The sequence below is a fragment of the Netta rufina genome (assembly GCF_964035555.1).
Source record: "Netta rufina genome assembly, chromosome: 4".
In the NCBI taxonomy this organism is placed as follows: Eukaryota; Metazoa; Chordata; class Aves; order Anseriformes; family Anatidae; genus Netta; species Netta rufina.
The window spans coordinates 12,121,780-12,141,648 of record NC_140127.1 but is presented as its reverse complement, the minus strand read 5'-3'; the positions used below and the strand labels follow the sequence as shown (position 1 = coordinate 12,141,648).

The 19,869-nt window shown below is 43.1% G+C and overlaps 1 protein-coding gene across 1 annotated transcript in view; it reads left to right on the top strand.

Annotated features, from left to right (window-relative positions):
* Positions 1-19,789, top strand: part of LOC311209386 (putative E3 ubiquitin-protein ligase HERC3) — a 40,990-nt gene extending 21,201 nt beyond the window's left edge. Inside the window, exons 13-25 of the mRNA XM_084286694.1 lie at positions 612-801; positions 2,485-2,648; positions 3,002-3,115; positions 4,366-4,389; positions 4,477-4,566; positions 5,476-5,646; positions 6,267-6,410; positions 7,766-7,932; positions 9,095-9,161; positions 11,963-12,045; positions 15,203-15,386; positions 16,124-16,226; positions 17,003-19,789. Of these exons, the coding sequence (XP_084142820.1) occupies positions 612-801; positions 2,485-2,648; positions 3,002-3,115; positions 4,366-4,389; positions 4,477-4,566; positions 5,476-5,646; positions 6,267-6,410; positions 7,766-7,932; positions 9,095-9,161; positions 11,963-12,045; positions 15,203-15,386; positions 16,124-16,226; positions 17,003-17,211 (1,710 nt within the window). The 3' untranslated portion in view covers positions 17,212-19,789. The remainder of the gene's footprint in view (positions 1-611; positions 802-2,484; positions 2,649-3,001; positions 3,116-4,365; positions 4,390-4,476; positions 4,567-5,475; positions 5,647-6,266; positions 6,411-7,765; positions 7,933-9,094; positions 9,162-11,962; positions 12,046-15,202; positions 15,387-16,123; positions 16,227-17,002) is intronic.
* The last annotated feature ends 80 nt before the right edge of the window (positions 19,790-19,869 follow it).

Genomic DNA, 19,869 nt, shown 5'->3' with positions numbered 1-19,869 from the left:
AGCAGAGAAGACTTGGTGTGTTGAGTAGTCCTGTGGATGAGGCAGTCCTTGTTTTATGTACAGTGGGACCTGAGTACACTGAGCTATGGCACAGTGCAACTATTTATTATAGGTGTCAGTGAGAGAAGTGAGTAGAAAGGTGTTGTGAGATGTTTTGCCAAATTGGAATTGTAGCAGGTGAAATTTTTCGTGTTATCTGCCTGCTTCAGACACAATTATTTCTGGAGAATTTTAGCTATACAATTCTATGTCTTTTTTTTTTTTTTTTTTTTTTTTTTTTGCCATGCTTTAATGCACACAAAAAACTAGTTCAGCAATGTTTCTAGTCTGAGAAATTCAATTCACTCTACTTCTAAAGCAGGGATGTGGCCTTCAACAGGAAGGGTTTACTAACATAGATATCCCTGAAAAAAACTGCCCAAACATTTATGTCTTTTTGGGAAAACATGAATTTAGTCCTGTCCTGTGGAATGCTTTAAGGGATCAGTAACAAAAGCTGTTAAGCCTACCTGTGCTACATGTGCTGTGTTTCATTATTATTTACTCATCTATTTTGTAGGTGATCTATCATCCGGGATAAGTTGCCTCCTTTTGTCTTTTTTCCCCTGTAGATACTGAAGAGCTTTGAAAGTTTCTTGATTCCTCAGTTGTCCAGCTCACCACCAGACGTTGAGGCAATGAGGATCTATCTGATTCTCCCTGAATTCCCCCCCTTCCAAGATTCAAAGTATTATATCACGTTAACGCTTCCTCTGGCAATGGCTATTCTGCGCTTAGACACCAACCCCAGCAAAGTTCTTGGTAAGAGGCTGTCATTTAAGATGCATGTTGCTCTCACGATCCAGGGAGAACACAAAGTTTTGGTTTAATTTTGGTGTTGTGTTAACTCTGACTTCTATGATAATTGAATATTCTTTGTGATACGGTGTTGCTATGAAGCAGTTGCCTCTAAAAAGCGCCTGCAGACCAAAAGCATTCAAGGAATGTTCTCCCAAAACCTATATTCCTATGTAAAAGAATTTTAAACACAAAATTTGAATTTTAAATATGAAATATGTGGGAATGAAGACTGTGCCATATAGGTAAGATAGAGGGAGTTAGTGAGTTATTGTTATATAAAACCTATAAAATTTATGGTGGTGTGAATAATAAATGAGAATGAAATATTCTGCTTCTAAATTAAAACAACTCAACCTGAACTTTCTAAGAACATGTACTGGGGAAGTTAAACTAATTTACCTTGTCTAATTTACTTACATTCAGAGACTCAATTCCAGAAAATTTTAATGCCTCTATGTGAACATAGATTTTGTGTATCATGAAGCTTAAGTGATCTTACTCTGTTAATTTAATCAGACATTGTCCACATTGAAATTTCTTTTCTGTGTAAGGTAAATAAATGAATATACTGCTAATATAAAGTTAACCTGATCAGTATAAAGGGCAGAAAAACCTATTGGTTGGTCATGTCTAAGCTATATGTATAAACAGTTCATCTCCTGTTTCAGAATCTTATTTCTACTAGCTTTATTTCCTATTAGCTCAATATAAGCTAAGTAGGAGATAAGCTACTCAAAAGTGTTACTTGTGTTTGCTAGGATATTACTTTTTTGTTATTTTCTTCCGTTTCTTAATGTGATCTTATACTAATTTGCACAGTATTGTGTAAAATGCTGTATAATAGATTCAGATGTCCAGAAGCATTGCTCCAGTGAAAACTGTTTTGAACTTTAGTGATTTATTTATTATTCTATTCAAGGAGGTTTTGTAACCAGATTTTCTCCTATGCACAGAGTTCCTAGTCCATTGTGACTGTTAGAATAAAGAAATATAAAGGATTTTTGTACTTCTGTCTGCAAGAATATGTTGTTTTGCTGACACTTGGGAGGCTAAGTTGGTGTTTGTTTCTAGCAGTTGATGTGATGTTTTCCCAAGCTGCATCTTCTACTTTGCAGGTGGATTGGTTCTAGCAAAGACGCACATAGGCAGGGTCCCTTCAGAGGAGAGGTAAGGGGTAATGCCTGTGGCAAGAAGGAAATCAGCTTTTTAAAAAAGAGGGAGCTTTAGTGCACATGTGTTAGGAGACACCTTCTGACATCTGCTAGAGAAGGATGTGGTACAGATGGAGAACTGACCAGAGAACTACTTTCTTATCACTACAGAGAGACAATGTTTTGTCTGCAAGGTCACAGTATCTTGAATACGAGCTTCTTGAGACGGTTGAAAAACCTTGATTTCAGGCTCTTGTATTGATCAGGGGTTGGGACTGGGTGGTGAGTGACATGGTTGTTTGTGAGTGGAAAGTTTCTCAAGTTCTGATATCTGCAGCTTACTTTGCTTGCTTTCCTATTGCAACAATTAGGAGAGAAGTAGGGAAGTTTTTTAAACTGTTTTTAGGGGTGTTCCCCTACTTTCATCTTTATGTAGGGGAATATTCTGTGGCGTTCAATTCAAGATGTATTTTTATGTTCCTTTTCTTTCCAGATAACTGGTGGTCTCAAGTGTGCCCACGATATTTCCTTAGGCTAGTGGATCTCTATAAAGGTGCAGTAGTTTACCTCCTCAGTGGAAGAAAGACATTGTTGATCCCGGTCTTGTTCAGTAGCTACATTACAGCTGCTCTCAGACTTCTGGAGAAACTCCACAAGGTAAGCCTTGGGTGTACGTTGGCTCAAGATGCCAACATGCAGATACTCACTCGGTCTTGTCTGCCCTTTGCCAATTGACGGGGCGAATTGGTGACAGCCCTGGCTTGTGAGCCGTCTTGTGTCACTGAGACACCACAAGAGTGAAGATGTCAATGGTTTTCCTGAATTCAGTGTACTTGAAGATTGCTTAGTCCTGTCTCAAATACTCATACTAAAATAAAAGGGATGATGGCTTTTTGCAAGACTTTCTGGGGCCTATTGTTGCAAGCTGATATATTTGATTTTATGAAAGCCTGTTCTAAAAAAATGCTGGATACATCCATATTTTAAAAGCCATCTGTTTTCTTCCCTAGGTAAATCAGAAGGTTAAACATGTAGAATATGATAAGTTTTATATCCCTGAGATTTCCAGCTTGGTGGACATTCAGGAGGATTATCTCATGTGGTTCCTACATCAGGCTGGAATGGTAAGAGCCACTTTTGTCTCTCCAGTCATTAGAGATCTGCATTTTTAATATCCTTTTTGAGAGTGTAATGTAATCAGTATAGGAGCATCTATATGTTAAATCTCTCAGATTTGGATAGTTGGTGCCTTGAAGTTGACTTAAAATAAAACCAGAAGAGCTAGAGTTAACGATATTTAACTAATGTTTGCAACAACCTCTGTGATTATTCATGTGAATCCCATTCAGTCCCTGCACAAAGGGATTAATTCAGTCACTGGATCCTTTTAATGTAATCAAGACCTCAGGAGCCAAGTCCTGTATTCTAAAATTATAATTTTTACCCTTTACTTCTGCTGTTTAGGCAGGTATTGTGAATAATATAGCCAGTGGTCTTAAAATGTTGCTCTGTAAGAGGAGGCAGTGTGACGTTCTGGCTAGGGGACTGAACCAAGACTCAAGAGATGTGGGTTCTATTCCTGGCTCTTCCAGTAACCTGCTGGGTGATCTTGGGTAAGACCCTTCACCTCTTTTATGCCTCACTTTCCCATCTTTAAGAAAAGAGATAACTGAACTGAGGGCTGGACAATGCTGTATGGGAACCCAGTGAGATTATTTAAATAATGCAAGGAAAGAAATCCCAGATATGAGAAAACAAAAAGACATCCATCAAGGGATGCTGCAAGAGTAAAATCAGACTGTAGCAAGAATTTCTGTATGTGTCTGTATGCACTTTCTAAATGTTGTGTGTGCTGTGTCCCCTCTCCCATCTTCCGTCATATAAATAGTGCTGCTCTGTGCTTGCTTTTAGTGAGCAGAGCAATAAAATAATGACTCAGTTGGATACAACAGTAATAGTTAAAATTGTATTGATAGAGCTAGCAAGAAGAGTAATTTGTGTTGCAGGGGTGGCCTTGTATTGTTGTGTTGTGGCCTTATGTGCTTTCCTGTTGTTTCATGTGGTCTCTGCCTTGGGGATAATTTTCTGGTTGTTCTTCATAAAAATAAGTTTCACCTCTGGCAAGCTAACAGGCTTCTGTGCCAGTTAGTCCTCTTAGTAATGTTTGATGTGCAAGTTTTGGATTAGGCTTGTGCATTGTCTTGGGAAGGAAGTTCCCATGCTTTTTTTTTTTTAAGAAGAAAAAAGTGGCTTGTTGGTCCCAGAGGAGAAAAATTTTGTGGGTCACCTTTGAACTAGTCTGTCCTAAAAAAATATCTGACACAATCAAGAGAGTAAAAGTTTTCTTTTTTTTTTTTTTTTTTTGCCTTCGCAGAAAGTTAGACCATCCATCATGCAGGTAAGGAAATTGTGTTTCATGACTCTTATTTGAAGCAATGCTTCTAGAAGCTGTACGTGGGCACCAGTCTGTCTGTGTGTCTTGCAGGATGCCGTGACGCTCTGTTCTTATCCCTTCATCTTTGACGCTCAGGCTAAGACCAAGATGTTACAGACAGATGCAGAACTACAGATGCAGGTAATCATTCTCTCTTCCAGTTTTCCTGCCTCATTTCTTTTTGACCTGCCTTTTACATTGGTGCCTGAATGGAAGGGAGTTCACTGGGGGTTACTTTGTGCCTCATTTTATTGTTTCTATGATACGAGAGAGCAGAATAGCTGGAAAAGCTCTTAGCCCTATCCAGGGCACACACAGTATTGAGTTTCTTTTACTTCAAGAGGTTTGGTAACATCAGAATTGTCAGATGTGCATGTCAGGGAAATGTAAACTGTACCTATGGAAGGAGCACTCGTGTATTTATGAGAAGGATGAGAAGAAGTAAGGTGAGGTCTCTATTAGAGGAGCTGTAAGGCTTTTGGGTGAGTGAGCACCTTTTTGAAGTTTGTGTGCAGCACAGGAGTGGTTGTCAGGACTAAGGGTTCAAATCTGGTGGTCAAAGCTTTGACCAGACTTTGCATCTTTCCTGGCACCAGAAAATCACTGTAGATGAGGGCTTTGAATTGTATGCAGTGGGTTCCTCACAAGGCGCACATCTTCTCACATGGTGTTTTAGTAACACTGTTTTCCCTTGTAGACTCTGATTTTATCAGGGTTGTGCTCACACTGAGTCTTTTGACTCAATAGAAGTATAAATAAAGCCTTTTTCTTCCAGCCACCTAATGTCAAAAAGTGTTCAGGAGTTTAATATCTCTGTTGCTCAAATTTTAGAATTGCTCAGTGGACTCAAACGTATGGATGTGGGAAATAGGGGGGCAAATGGGAACACACGCACACACTTGTACAGAGTGGGCACGCAGTCCTCATACCTTGAGGAAGCCAAACTGAAAGAGTAAGGAAGAAAGGAACATCAGGCACATAACTGTTTTCCCTTCTAGAAGAAGAAAGGAGCTGAACAGCAGCTGATTTTCATGCCTCTGTTATCTACAGGTGGCAATAAACGGTGCAAATTTGCAGAATGTTTTCATGCTTCTCACCCTGGAGCCTCTGCTGGCCAGAAGCCCTTTCCTGGTACTTCATGTCCGCAGGAGTAATTTAGTTGGTGATGCTTTAAGGGAGTTGAGCATCCATTCAGATATTGATTTGAAAAAGCCTCTTAAGGTAAGTTTTCCTCAAACCCTCTCATGCAGCTGGCACTTCTGAAGCCTTTCCTCCCTTCACATTACCATTTTGCCAGTGTACTGCCATAGGTGTAGCAGACAAGGGCACATCTAATCAGTGGGGGAGCTGAATCTTTCTCCTGTCTGACTCCTGGACTGTTTTGGCAGTAGTCAGTTTACGTGAAGCCAATTAGAAGGCTTACTTTTTTTCTGGTGTCTCTCCTATATAGGGGACAGAGGAGAAGTAATGTCTATGATATTACACAGTGTCTGTTTCACCATGCTGCTGGAATGGGCCACCTACAGTAGGATGTGTTTTTAATATCTGAGAGGTTGCTATGAAGTTCAGCAGCTGCTGCCTGTTGCTGGGAAGACAGGTGGTTATTTATGTCTTGGCTGCTATCTAACAGGAACAACATAAGGAGTTAAATTTTCAGAGTATCAGATTTGCCACTCCGTGTTCCCTGTCCTTACCTGCAAGCAGAGCACTTGAACTGGCTGAAGATTTTGGTGGATTTGGACATGTCAGACAAATTGCTTTGTGTGGCTTCCAGATGGAAACTTGTCTGATTCACTCTGTCTCAGCTCTGCATAATTGTTACTGACCTGCTTTTTCTGCAGGTCATCTTTGATGGTGAGGAAGCTGTTGATGCTGGAGGAGTGACAAAGGAATTCTTCCTCCTCTTGCTAAAAGAACTCCTCAACCCCATCTATGGCATGTTCACTTACTACCCAGAGTCAAACCTGCTGTGGTTTTCAGACACGGTGAGCCATTGCCCTCTCTACACACAGGCTGAAATGATGTGCTGCTTTAGATGTAATTAATTTAGTAGCAAACTATGGAAAAGAAATGATCTTCCTCCAATTTTCCTCCCACAATACAACGTCAGCTTTATTTATGGTCAGTGCAAATTAGTATAGGTTCATTAACTTTATCAGAACCATGATACTGTTGCCTGTTAAGGAATTGACTCTTTCTCTTTATTCTTATCCCATAACAGGACTTAATATATCAAGTATCACATGACAGTTCAAAGAACTCTCAGATAGCATGAACGTGCTTTTCATGCTATTTATATGAATAATTGTGCTATTCTACAGAACCCCAGGTTCAGGTTATACTGGCATTAAAATTTAGTGCTTGCCTTGCCATTCGCTTATTTGCAATAAATCCACTTGTTCATGCAACACAGTCACCTTCAGGGCCTAAACTCGTTAATGCTTTATGTGAGGAAGCTCTTGAATGGCAAGAACATTGTAGTGAATATTGGCTGGTTTTGGAAATGTGGGGAGTGGAAGTTCCCTCTACCTGTCAGATAGCTGGAGGTGATGGTTCATCTCCTTTTTTCCTCACCTTCCTAGTTAGTAAGGAGGAAAATGACGATGTCATTGTTACCTTTGGGTGCATCTGTCCTGGTGGGGGTTCTTTTAATTTATTAATTATTCTATAAGGAAGGAAATGACACAGCATCTTCTGCAACTTGTAAACAGTATTGCAGAGCAATTATTCTTCATGTTAATGCATGTAAAATAATGAATCTTTTGACACTGAAGTAATGACAATCACTGAAACTATCTAAGTTGTATATTTACAACATTTAGCAAATACAGGCAATGAGACTGTGACTGACATACCAACGTGACAGTAAATATGTGAAGGAATGAGGGCCTCTATACCAACACCTACCCCTGTTTGCCTGGGTGGCACTGTGGTTACGCATAAACTTTTAATAGAGGATAAGATGGGTGGTAGGGAGAGAAGTGTTAGACCAGTTTCTTGCAGTTCATAGCTGGCAAGCGTTGACGCTTTGTTAATGTCTAAATGCAGAAGTATTTAAAAAGGAAATAAAAGGCAGATAAGGTGGAAACTAAGTGTTGCTGTTTCCACAGCTAATCACAGCTTGCAGAAGTAATAGGACTTGGTTCTGAAGCTTCATTTCTGTGCCACACTCCAGCAAGGCTAGGGACAAGGAATTTACAACAAGACTGGGACCTGATGCACTCTGATACTGTCCCAGTTGGGAAAGCGGGGGCTGGCTTCTTCGTGCATGGGGTAAGAGTGCCGTGCATTGCAGCAGAAACAGTGCGTCTCATCAGGGTTTCTCTCTGTGGTTTTGAAGTGTTTTGTAGAACACAACTGGTTTCACTTGATCGGCATCATCTGCGGTCTTGCAATCTACAACTTCACAGTGGTAGACCTTCACTTCCCTTTGGCTCTGTACAAAAAACTCTTGAATGTGAAGCCCTGCCTAGAGGATTTGAAGGAGCTGTCCCCTACGGAAGGAAGGTATGAAAAACAAGATTTGCATCCTGTCTGGGATGGGAAACCATCCATCAGAGAGCAAGAAATGCCAGGTGGGGTAAAACTGTTCAACAAACCACCTGGTCCTTCTGAGTGACTGATTAATTTGGGGGCCTGTGAGCCTAGCAAAATACATAAGACTGTGGTGAATTTCACATAAGCCTTCTCCTCTTCTGTGGACAGGCTATCAGATCTGTCTGCTAGGGCTGTAACCTCTGTACCCACCTTACTGACCCCAAAAAGCTTGATATCAACACAATCAAAATATACCTACCATGTACCTTTGGAAATGACCGGGGACCTGCCACCCAGTTGTGGGATTTCATGCCTGATCCCAGATCCTAGCCTCAGCCTTTTCCCCAAGCCAGGCTTGGGTTAGCAAATAGATCCACTGTATATCTCTTGGCATAGCCCAGGGTGGGATGTGTATATTGGATGTGAACTTACTGCATCCTTGAATCAGTGCAACTCTGACCTGTTCCCATGCCAGAAGATAGGGAGTTGAATGGGGTGAAGGAATGACTTTTTCTAAAAGACATGTTGAATCTCTTCTATGTAATCGCATGGGCATATTGGTTTACTTTGATACTGAGGGGTTAAAATCCCACTGTATGACTGCTGTCTTCATGTTTCTTTTGAGTTGCTGTCTGATTTACCAGCAAAAAGCTGCAGGTCTAATAGTAACGACATAAAGTGCTAGGAAGACAGCAGCAGGATTTTGAGGGATAGTAGAAGAATATCTTCTACGTAATGGGGATAAAGTTATAGCTTCTCACCACCCTCTTTGTTGCTTCAGGCCTTTGTGTCTAGATAACATATGTGCTAGATAGCATAAATATCTAGCAGTCCTTGAGAACTAGAAATGTAACTGTTTTGAGGCCGGGATCATTAAAGGGGATACATGTAGGCATGGACTACGCTGATAACTTGTGTGGACTGGCATGTATCCTGCTTCTAACAAAGCATCTCTTCATTTGAGGCATATTTCTTTTTTACTTCTTCAAGTGAATCAGAGGTGCTCTCTCTTGTAATCCTATTAACCAGATGTGTGATGCGGTTTACTTTTGCTGATTTTCTTTTCTCTTTTAAATGTTTGACTTTTTTGAATCTTTTTTTTTTCTCATTTCTTTCCCTGACTCTCATGTAGGAGTCTTCAGCAACTTTTAGATTACCCTGGGGAAGATATAGAAGAGACATTCTGCTTGAATTTTACAGTAAGATACATTTAACATATAAGTTTTGTGATAGTCGTAGTACAGTTAAAGCCTATTCATGTCTATCATAGTTTATTCAAAAATATGCCTGTAGCATATACTCACATATTTAACGTTAAAATATTAAAACTCACTTGTTCTTTTATATATGATGATGAAAACTAAGCTAGTAAGTAGATTAAGTAGAGTGATTTTCAGAATATCTTTATTGTCAGTGCAGCATGTGACTTAAATGACAGTGTCCCAGATCTCACATGAGACAATGAGAACTAGATTCCTGAATCCTTCTTGAAACTGTAAGTTAGGCTTTGACATCACCGGGTCAATTGTTGAAATGCTAATGCAATTTAGAATTTTCCTTGCTGTCATAATACTAATAGTTTTAAACTTCAAAATTCATAGTGAGTGTATATGGTCAGACTTCTCAGAAACCACGTTTTTCTAGGAGATGTACTAATGCAGTTAGTTTCCCTCTGCTTCTAGGATATATATATATGTGTGTATATATATATGTGTGTATATATATATATATATATATATATTTGGTAGTAACCCAGAGACAATAGTTTTTATTACACAGTGGACAGGTTCTATAGAATTAAGAGTTAAATCTTGATGTGTGTTAAGATATCAGGTCCTTCCTCATGTGCAAACATACACTCATGAAGAAATTCAGCATCATTGTTCTCCAGCTGTGTTTTCCTCTGTTAACTTGAGCAGGGTAAGGGCTTCCATGTTTCAGTGTCTTTGCTTGTAAGTCCTGATGCTGTAGCAGACTGTGAGTAGATCTGGATTCTTGTCTGTCTGTCCAGGGCCAGCCAAGGGTAATAACAGGGTATTATCAGGAAGCTCTGCCACATATTGTCAAGAAAATTCATGCTGAGCTTGGAGAGTGCCATTTCTTTTTTCATAAATGAGTGCGCATAAAGTCTACTAAATCAGACTTATCCAGGTCTGACTGTGTCTCACACAGGTCAGAGCTGCAATTCAGGATGAAGCCATAATGATGATATCATAAACTCTGTTTAAAACAAAACAAAAAAGATACTTTTAAAGACACCCAAGAAATTTTTCACCAAATTGTCTTTTACAGACTCAGCATAGCGAGATTAGAGAAATTTATTGCCTATTACCAAAAAGCTAGAGAAGTGAGAATGAAAGAAAGAAAAACTAAAAACACCTTCCTCCCATCTGCCCTCTTCTACCTTCTCCCCCCGAGGGTCACAGGGGAATGGGGAACTGGGGCCGTGGTCAGTCCCTGATGCTTCGTCTCCACTGCTCCCTCAGGGTCCCTCTCTGCCCCTGCTCCACATGGGGTCCCTCCCAGGTGATGCCGTCCTTCCCAAACTGAGCCTGTGGGGACTGCCCACAGACAGCAGCTCTTCAAGCACTGCTCCCACACGGCTCTGTACCATGGGGTCCATCCCCCAGGAGCAAACTGCTCCAGCACAGGTCCCCCACGGGTGGGCGGCAGCTCCCCCCAGACCCCCTGCTCCTGTGTGGGCTCCTCTCCATGGGCTGCAGCTCCGGCCCGGGGCCTGCTCCTGCGGGGGCTCTCCATGGGCCGCAGCCTCCTCCAGGCCACATCCACCTGCTCCACCGGGGGCTCCTCCACCCATGGGGGGGCTGCAGCGTGGAGATCTGCTCCATGTGGGACCCATGGGCTGCAGGGGGACAGCCTGCTCCACCAGGGGCCTCTCCCTGCACAGCCCGCAGGGGAACTGCTGCTGCCTGCCTGCAGCACCTCCTGCCCTCCTGCTGCACTCACCTGGGCGCTGCAGGGCTGCTGCTCACTCCTCACTCTCCCAGCTGCTGTTGTGCCACATTTTTTTTCCCCTTTCTTAGATTGCACCTCTGTGAGAGCATAACATTACTTATGGGCTTGGCTCTGGGCAGTGACAGGTCCCTTTGGAGCCAGCTGAAACTGGCCGTTATCTAACATGGAGCAGCTGCTGGACTCTTCTCACAGAGGCCACCCCTGCAGCCCCCTGCTACCAAAACCTTGCCATGTAAAAGCAATACACCTTGAAAAGAATAAATAACTGATCTTGGCTGTCAAAATCAAGGTCTGTCTGAATATGAGAGGGTACTGGGACAGGTTGCCCAGAGAGGTTGTGGATTCTCCTTCACTGTAGAAGTCTAAAACCCACCTGGATGCCATCCTGTGCAATGTGCTCTAGGTGATCCAGCTTGGTGAGGGGGTAGGACTAGATGATCTTCAAAGGTCCCTTCGAACATCAGCCATTCTGTGCTTCTGTGAAAATATGAGGCCCTTTCACGTATGGCAACTTGACAATTGACCCTCCTGCATTTTGTTTGCATGACCAATTCTGTATGTGCTGAGTATGTTTGTATTGGTACCATTGTAGGCCTGGCAAAAGCAAGAATTTTTGGTCATGCTGTCTTACAGTGAAAGCAGATGAAGTAACCTACTGACCTTCCATTAAATTAAAAAAAAAAAAAACAAAAAAAAACAAAAAACAAACAAACAAACAAACAAACAAAAAAAGGAATACTTTTTATTAATAGAGCATATGGGCTTAGTTAATATAGGTTTTATTAGTTATCACTTTTTTTTTTTTTTTTTTTTTTACAGGAAGTTGACCTAAAAGGATAGCTTTTTCTCTTCTGACTTTGCTTTTAGGCTTGATAGCAGTGCTACAGCAAATGTAAATGATGTGAAGTACTGAAACAGGAAGAACATTTACAGCAGGCAAAAAGTGTTCTGCATTTACCCTTTATCTTTCTGCAGGCGTATGACCTGAGAAGTACTTCTGGTAAAATTTTCTTGTTTTGTGTAGATCTGCAGGGAGAGCTATGGTGTGACAGAGCAGAAGAACCTGATTGAAGATGGAGACAATATTCTGGTGCAGAAGGACAATAGGTGAGAGGGGTAATATGGGGGGATGGACTCACTTGCGATGAAGTCAAATGCATTGCTACAGAAACTTTATCTGAGGTGAAATGTGGGAGAGGATTAGAAGTCACTGAACAAATTCTTAGACCGGTTGTTCAAAAGTTACTGGATGCTAGTCACACTTAAGAAATCAGGTTTTCATTATCTTTTCACCAGTACTTGAAAAATGTCCCACAACTTTTTGGATGGACATCTTCCCTATAAAAGATCTTCATAGAGACCCCCGGCACAGCTTTCTTGTGGTCAATAGAGATTGCAATGTGATTTTGGCCCTTGGAGATTAATCCCCCTGATGGTGTGAATAGGAATTACAATTCCTGTCCTGTGACCAAAAAGCAAAACCGAGACTGGCAGACTTGTTCATGCTCTTTCTTTAATTCTAGAGCAGGAAATAATTCCCTCTTACTTATCTGATAGAGGACCCTCATCCCTTAGTGGAGCTGCAAGGCACAAGTGTATGTAAACTGCTTCTGCCTAGCTAGCTGCAGGTAGTACAGTTACCATTTTCCTCCCCCTTTTTTTTCTTCCATCTGCTAAACTGTTTTCTTCTTATAATCCTATAATTGGATTTCTTCAGATGCCTTTATTACTTGAAACAGCATTCACATTCTTTCTCTGCTGGCAAAACAGTGTGATCCAGTGATTAGTCAGCAGCATGGTTAGGGGCTTGTGCTAAGGTTGTTTGAAGACCTTGCTGGCAAGTCTGGAGATGAAGTAATTTCCCATTAATCAGATTATTTAAAATGGTTCTGATTGTGTCTACAGCCATTGCTGTAACAAAAGCTTTGTCTGTATTACCCTCTCAGTTACTTCACTGCTGCTGCAAAAGGTGCAGCTTTACAGCTAGATAGCTACCTCCGTGCAAACCCAAGAAGAGATGGGCAATACAGGAGACTTTGAGAGAGTGAAGTAAAGATGTAAATGCCAGTGATAGTCTTTTTTTTTTTAATTTTTGGCTAGGCATGCACATTCACGAGAAAAAGGTCTCTTCTTACACGGTGTGCCATATTGGCCTAGTGGGAGGATCAAAGGTTTTGGCTAGAGCAAAAGTTTGGGAAGAGCATCCTGGTTAGCTCCTTCAATACTAAGTCAGGAAAGGCAAGAGAAGCAAATCCGGCTGTGCCAGCTTAACACATTCTAGAATGCAATGGCTTTGTCTTGACCAGAGTTTTGAACTCAAGCTAACCTCTAAATCCAAGTCTAGACGTGGCTGTCAATTCATCCACCTTACAGTGCTTAATGACTTCCTCCACTGCTGTGTTTAGAGGTCAGGGACCAAATTGCTGCCCTGCTGGCCTCAGGAGTGTGCTGTGTGCATGTCTTTGGGCATCGCCCTTCCTACTCGAGGGAAGGTTCACTGTTAACTGAAGAAATTCACAGGATTGCTTTGACTGAAAAATACCAAGTAGGAAATGCTTGCGTTTTCCCTTTCTCCTTTGGAGTTTTGGTAAAGAGTTCGTGACCGTAACAGCCAAGGAGGTATTAAGCAACAGTTAAGTGCTTAATCAGCTTGGATTTCTGTAATGCTCACGTGATTTATCAGCAGAATGACCATAAAAAAAGCGCACTGGAAAATGCCCCTGTGCTGTATAATTTCTTATTCTAGGTTTTCATATTTGTCAGTCTGCTGCCTTATTTTTGTTTTTTAATTTCTCACCTAGCCTTTGCTGCTTTTATGTAGCATATGCACTGAGAATTTCTCTGCCAAAAGGTCATAATGCTTTTTTCAATTTTGGTGCCCTCTGCTAGTGATTGAGGTATTGGATTCTGTTGCTTCCCTGGTCTGCCTAGCTTCTGAGTTCAGGTGTGAGCACCTCGTAAAGGTCAGAGGCAAAAAAACAACTGCTCCACCCAGAGACTGGTTTCATGTCCCAGTTTGCCACATTGTTTGGTGCGTTATGGTCAGGCGTTCAAAAAAAAAAACCAACACAGTGTGCCTAGCTAGGGCTCTGGGAGGCTCTCTGTTCTGGAAGTGATGGGTTTCTGATCACCTGCTGTGTGGTTTGGTTCTCACTCCACAGCTAGGTGCTTGCTCTCTGCTTGGTTATCAGGGCTCCTTGCAGTGCCCCGTGCTAAGTAACACTGTACGTGTACAGACTGAGAAGAGCTGTAGGTAATTCCCTGGACATCCTAAACACAAGGCTGCAATTGCTGGGTCAGGTGTGGCTCTCTGGTAACCGAATCCTGCTACTGGTGTAACCCAACCTCAGCAGAGCAGCAGGTTCCCCAGGGAAGAGGACTCTTCCTTACACCTTCCTGGTGAATCCTGTCACCCTGGCTCCCTCCTGGCTCTACGGCCAACTGGATGCAGGGCTTCTGGGTGGCTTTACCGTAGTACAGAAGAGCCTGGGCTGCTGGGGACCTCCAGCACTGCCACTGCTGCACTGGTTGAGCACACACGCAGCCATATGTGTCCCCTGGTGACTTTGTCCCTGTTGCAGTGAGTCATCTTGGTGGGAGGTGGGCAGTGGGGTGAACCCGTGGAAGACTCATATTTACAATAAATATTGCAGGCAGAAACAGCAAAACTGGCAGTGCTGCCGCTCGGGCGTATGAATAGGCCGCACCTCGAGTACTGTGTTCAGTTTTGGGCCCCTCGCTACAAGAAGGACATCGAGGTGCTTGAGCGGGTGCAGAGAAGGGCGACGAAGCTGGTGAGGGGCCTGGAGAACAAGTCCTACGAGGAGCGGCTGAGGGAGCTGGGCTTGTTCAGCCTGGAGAAGAGGAGGCTCAGGGGTGACCTTATCGCTCTTTTTAGGTACCTCAAGGGAGGCTGTAGCGAGGTGGGGGTTGGCCTGTTCTCCCATGTGCCTGGTGACAGGACGAGGGGGAATGGGCTTAAGTTGAGCCAGGGGAGTTTTAGGTTAGATGTTAGGAAGAACTTCTTCACTGAAAGGGTTGTGAGGCACTGGAACAGGCTGCCCAGGGAAGTGGTGGAGTCACCATCCCTGGAAGTCTTCAAAAGACGTTTAGATGTAGAGCTTAGGGATATGGTTTAGTGGAGGGCTGTTAGCGTTAGGTTGGAGGTTGGACTCGATGACCTTGAGGTCTCTTCCAACCTAGAAATTCTGTGATTCTGTGAATAAAAGTGCTTTTCTTTACCTGCTCTCTCTCAATGCCCTAGGGAAGAATTTGTTGAAGCCTATGTAAATTACATCTTCAACCTCTCCATCCATGAGTGGTACACAGCTTTTTCCACTGGCTTCCTGAAAGTATGTGGTGGGAAGGTCCTGGAACTCTTCCAGCCCACAGAGCTCAGGGCCATGATAGTCGGGAACAGTAACTACAACTGGGAGGAACTGGAGGAGGTAAAGCTTCCCTCTTGTCATGTTTTTCTTCTGTTTTACAAGTCCTAGGATTGGGCAGCTGCATGAGGTGGGCACTAGCTTGGGTCAAGAGGTGTAGTAAGCTACGGAAGTTTTTATATGTTTCTTGTATATCTTGCAATCATTCACATGAAAAGTTAACTCTCTTACGTCACTATCCTGCTACTGATAAAGCTTGTGGAGGAAATTGGGGATGAAAAAGAAGAGTCGAGGAGGACTTCTGTCTTTTTTTCATAGGGATGAAGCCTAAGATTGAAAGAAAGAGACAAAATCAGGATCTTCATTTACAGTAAAACTAACAAAAAGTACACAGCCAGATGTTCAAAGGGAAGTCTGGACAGAATGCAAGAGCTGTGTCCTCTCGCAACATGTGCAGATCAGCAAATACTTGTTTTGTCTCAGCCTTAGCAGTAGAAAGGGCCTCACAGTGCAGAACATGTGATCCTGTCCACGAGTCCAGCCCTTGATCAGGTACACCAGGGTTCCTCATTACACCTCTAATTAGCTGCATACCTGGAGGCCTAAATACTGGCCTTGTACCTGCAGCACGAACACTTTCCCGTGTCTTTGAGCCATGCTGTTGCCTATGGCAAATCCCACACTCCATTTCTTAGCTGTCAGACATCAGTCTGAGACACTAGCAGAGATCAGGTCGTGTTTCTACTTAGTCCTTGCTTTTTAGTGCTAGATGAAATTGTGACTTTTTGTTTTTCTAATAGAGTGCTGTCTACAAGGGAGACTACACTGCGACACACCCAACCGTGAGGATGTTTTGGGAAACGTTTCATGCATTTCCCTTGGAAAAGAAGAAGAAATTTCTCTGTAAGTATTGTGCAGTGGTGCAGGCTGTTAGCTGATATTGATGTATCAATGTCACTGGGGGGGAGATGTCACTTTATTTGGCAGTAAAAGGGGAGAGGAGGAGAAATACATGGTTTTAAGGGCAGGAGGCTCTGAGTTTGTTGCTACAGCTGGCAACTGTTGCTCCCTTGGGGCATCATGTTGAGGGAATATCGTGTCCCAAGGGCAACCTGGGAGAGCACTGAAAGGAGCCACTTTTTATTTTCGGACTGGTTTTGTTTCCTGATCTTGTACCCACTAATGTGGATCTGTTTGGATACGCTTGGTGTCAAGCACAGAGATGGAGGCATGCTGAGGAAAGCGCTGTTTTATTGAAGATTTATTCAAGTTTATGAATTATTTTATTCAGATTTAAGTGTCTTAAAAGTGGTTTAAGTGTCCTAAAAGAATCTAGCTCCAAGAAGTGTTGAATCTCTGTGTGGCAGTTTTGCTGAGCTGGCAGTCACCGTCCCCTTACTTGGCCAGACCTGAAGCAGTTGCTGTCTTTCTCTAGAGCATTGCTCCCAGCGAACTCAGCAACATGCAGCCCAATTCTCTGCTGCTGCAGCTCCACTGACTGCAGCTTTCTTACGTATTGGCACATGCTTCCAGGAAAAAGCTTTGGAAAAAAAAAAAAGGCTGAGAGAGCTACAAGTGTTCAGCACGGAGATGAGACAGCTCAAGGGGCATCTTCTCAGAGCCGTACAAGCGTGAGGGTGCCCGTCCTAACCGTCCTGCCTTCTCTCTGTTTCTCCTAGTGTTCCTGACGGGCAGTGACCGCATTCCCATCTACGGCATGTCAAGCCTTCGCATCGTCATCCAGTCCACAGCCAGCGGGGAGCAGTACCTGCCCGTGGCGCACACCTGCTACAATCTCCTGGACTTGCCCAAGTACAGCAGCAAGGAGATCCTCAGCGCCCGGCTGGTGCAAGCCATCGATCACTATGAGGGCTTCAGCTTGGCTTGACGTGTGTGGGAGAGGCACAGGCACTTGGGTACAGAGGAAGAAAGCGACGGGCTTGGCTTTATTTTTATAAAGGAAGGGATCGGGACATTTTGGGGGAAAAAATAATAGTAATAATCATAGATGCAGCTGATGCAGTCTCAGCCTGATGCTGCCGGTATTTTGTGGGGCTTAGCAGGGAGAGACTTTAGCTTTGAGTTTTCTGATCTACTGAACAAAATGAGTTTGGTGGGCTTTTTTCTAGTTTCCCCTCCAACTTCACAGCACTACTTTGTAGTTTGTTTTTATTGTCCCCCTTCCCTTTCCTGCCCCCCACCTTTCCTTTTCGTTCAGTTTAAACCTTTGGTGTTCATTGCATTTAGGCTACGGTGGAAATTCAGGATGAAATAGTGATCTTTTTGAAAAGCTGTGATTTCCCCCATCCTTTTTTTTTTTTTTTTTTTTCCTTCTTCCCTTTTTAAATGCAAGCTGGTTCTTGCTTGCTTTGAATGGACATATCCCCTCTGCCCTCTGGTCCTTGGCAGACGGTACTGGGCTGGGGCGCCAGCTGTGACCCCCAGGACAGTGTATTAGTTGCGGTACATGCTCTGTCTCTTTGCACCAGTCTATCTCACAGAGAGTATCGTGGTTTGGGGTTTGGCATGTTTTTATTTTGTCTTAAATTTTGTTTCTAAGCAGCGTCTTTATAAAGAAGCTTCAGACTCCTCTGAGTAAAGGCTTGGGGAAGGTCAAACCATACCTGTAATAATGGGCTTCTCAAACTACCTCTCTCTTGTGTTGGTTTTCTGCTGGTAAGCCTACAGGTTAGGCAGGTAGGCTTAGCTGAGGCCTCGTTTTTCATTCAAACAGAAATGTTGTTCCAACGCAAGGTGAGGTGGCTGCTTTTACCATTCCCGCCTTTCTCAGAGGAGTCACGCCAGAGAGTGAGGGAGTGTGTGAGTGTAAGCGGCGTTTACACGCTCTCCAGCCTCATGAGGTCAGAGGAAAAGAAAGAAGCATGAAATCCACATTTGTGTGGTAACCCTCTCCTTGGAGGCTGTTTTTTTTTTCTGCTGGTAGGATTATTTTACTGCGTGGTGTGGGAGGAGCCCTTGTCATCTGTTTTGCCCAGTAAGTGCTGGGACCCCTAGAGGACTACCTTCATGAATTAGGTTGGTCAGGTACGTTAGGAGTTGAGTAAGCAAAAGCATTAACTGAATTTGTCCTGTACGATTGGAGAGCCTTTATGATTCTCTTTCTCCCAGTCCCACCACCCATTAAATGACATGCAACTGATTTCCTCATTTCTTCAGGTCTTGGTGTAAATCTCATTTTAAGCCTAGGGTGGTTTTCAAATTGACTTGTTATTAGGACATAGTATTTATGCACCACGTTCAATATATAGTATTGAACTTTGCACCTCTTAGGCTCTTTTTTTTTTTAAGACAAGCTGTTGGCTACACTGAGAGCCCTTCAGCCTCTTTCTAATGCAACGAATAGAAGACATATACAATTATATCAAATGTTTATTTTCGATGTGTGTGTACATAGGTCAGTATTATGCAATAAATTTGATGTTTAATTCTGACTCACTGGCTGCCTTTATGTTGGGAAGCGAAGGAGGAGCTGCTCTGAGCAGCTCCAGGCACAGACTCTGCCTCTCCCTGGGATCTCCACTGTCTCACAGCTTCATCTCTGAGCACCTGGAAGAAGGACTCTGCCTAGCTCTACGTTAACCCTGCTGCCGGTGAGCATTCCATCCCCATCAAATGCTGCCCTGCCATCTCCAATTACAAATCAGGGAGTTTTTCACCTGCCCCTCCTGGCTCACCTGAAATCCATCTGTCTCCATGCCTTCATTCTGTTTTTTGCCTCCTTCCCATGCACCTTGCAGGCACCATTGTGGGTACAGGCACAGGGACTAACTCTTCCCTCGGCTGTTCAAGTGCCAGTGAGTGACTGCTTTGCAAACATCTATTCCACAGAGGAACAGGGAAACACCTCAGGTTGGTCTGGCGCTTACTGTCTAAAACTTGCACATATCAGTAAGAACAACTGATGTCTTAGCAGCATGATTAGAAGATAATATCCTTTAGCTTTACTGCCTTTACTAAATATCAATTATTTGACTGTTTACTCTGGAGTAAACAAACCAAAAGCAAATGAAACCTGTAAGAATGACAAGTTTCTCATCCATCTTTAACTCTTGCACTCTTATTTTGCCCACAACCAGATAATTGTCATTTAAATAATTCACAGATGTGTGTGTCTGAAATGGCCCAGGTTCATGGGCCCATAGTGCCCTCCTACAGCAGCTGTAATGACAGGGAAAGGGCTGTTGTACACTAACAGCTCACTCATATCCCATAAAGTAGATTTGTGCACAGTACGCCACGTCTTTTAAAAACAGTCTTGTATTTAATGTTCTTCAGGCAAGAGACAATGATGGTGGCATATACAAACCGTAAAACAGAGCATACAGCTGCTGCTTGGATTCGTTTAGAGTGCAGTGAGGCAAAGAACCTGGGTGCCTGTTGTGGTTAGGGGGAAGTCAAATCAGCTGTGGAAGATACAAAGAGATCTTAGTGCTCAGGTCTCGGAGCCCTCATCCTCTGCAGGCCTGGAAGATGGGAGCAAGAGCATCTGGAAACCCAGGACAGAAAGCTGACCATTTGTGTGAGT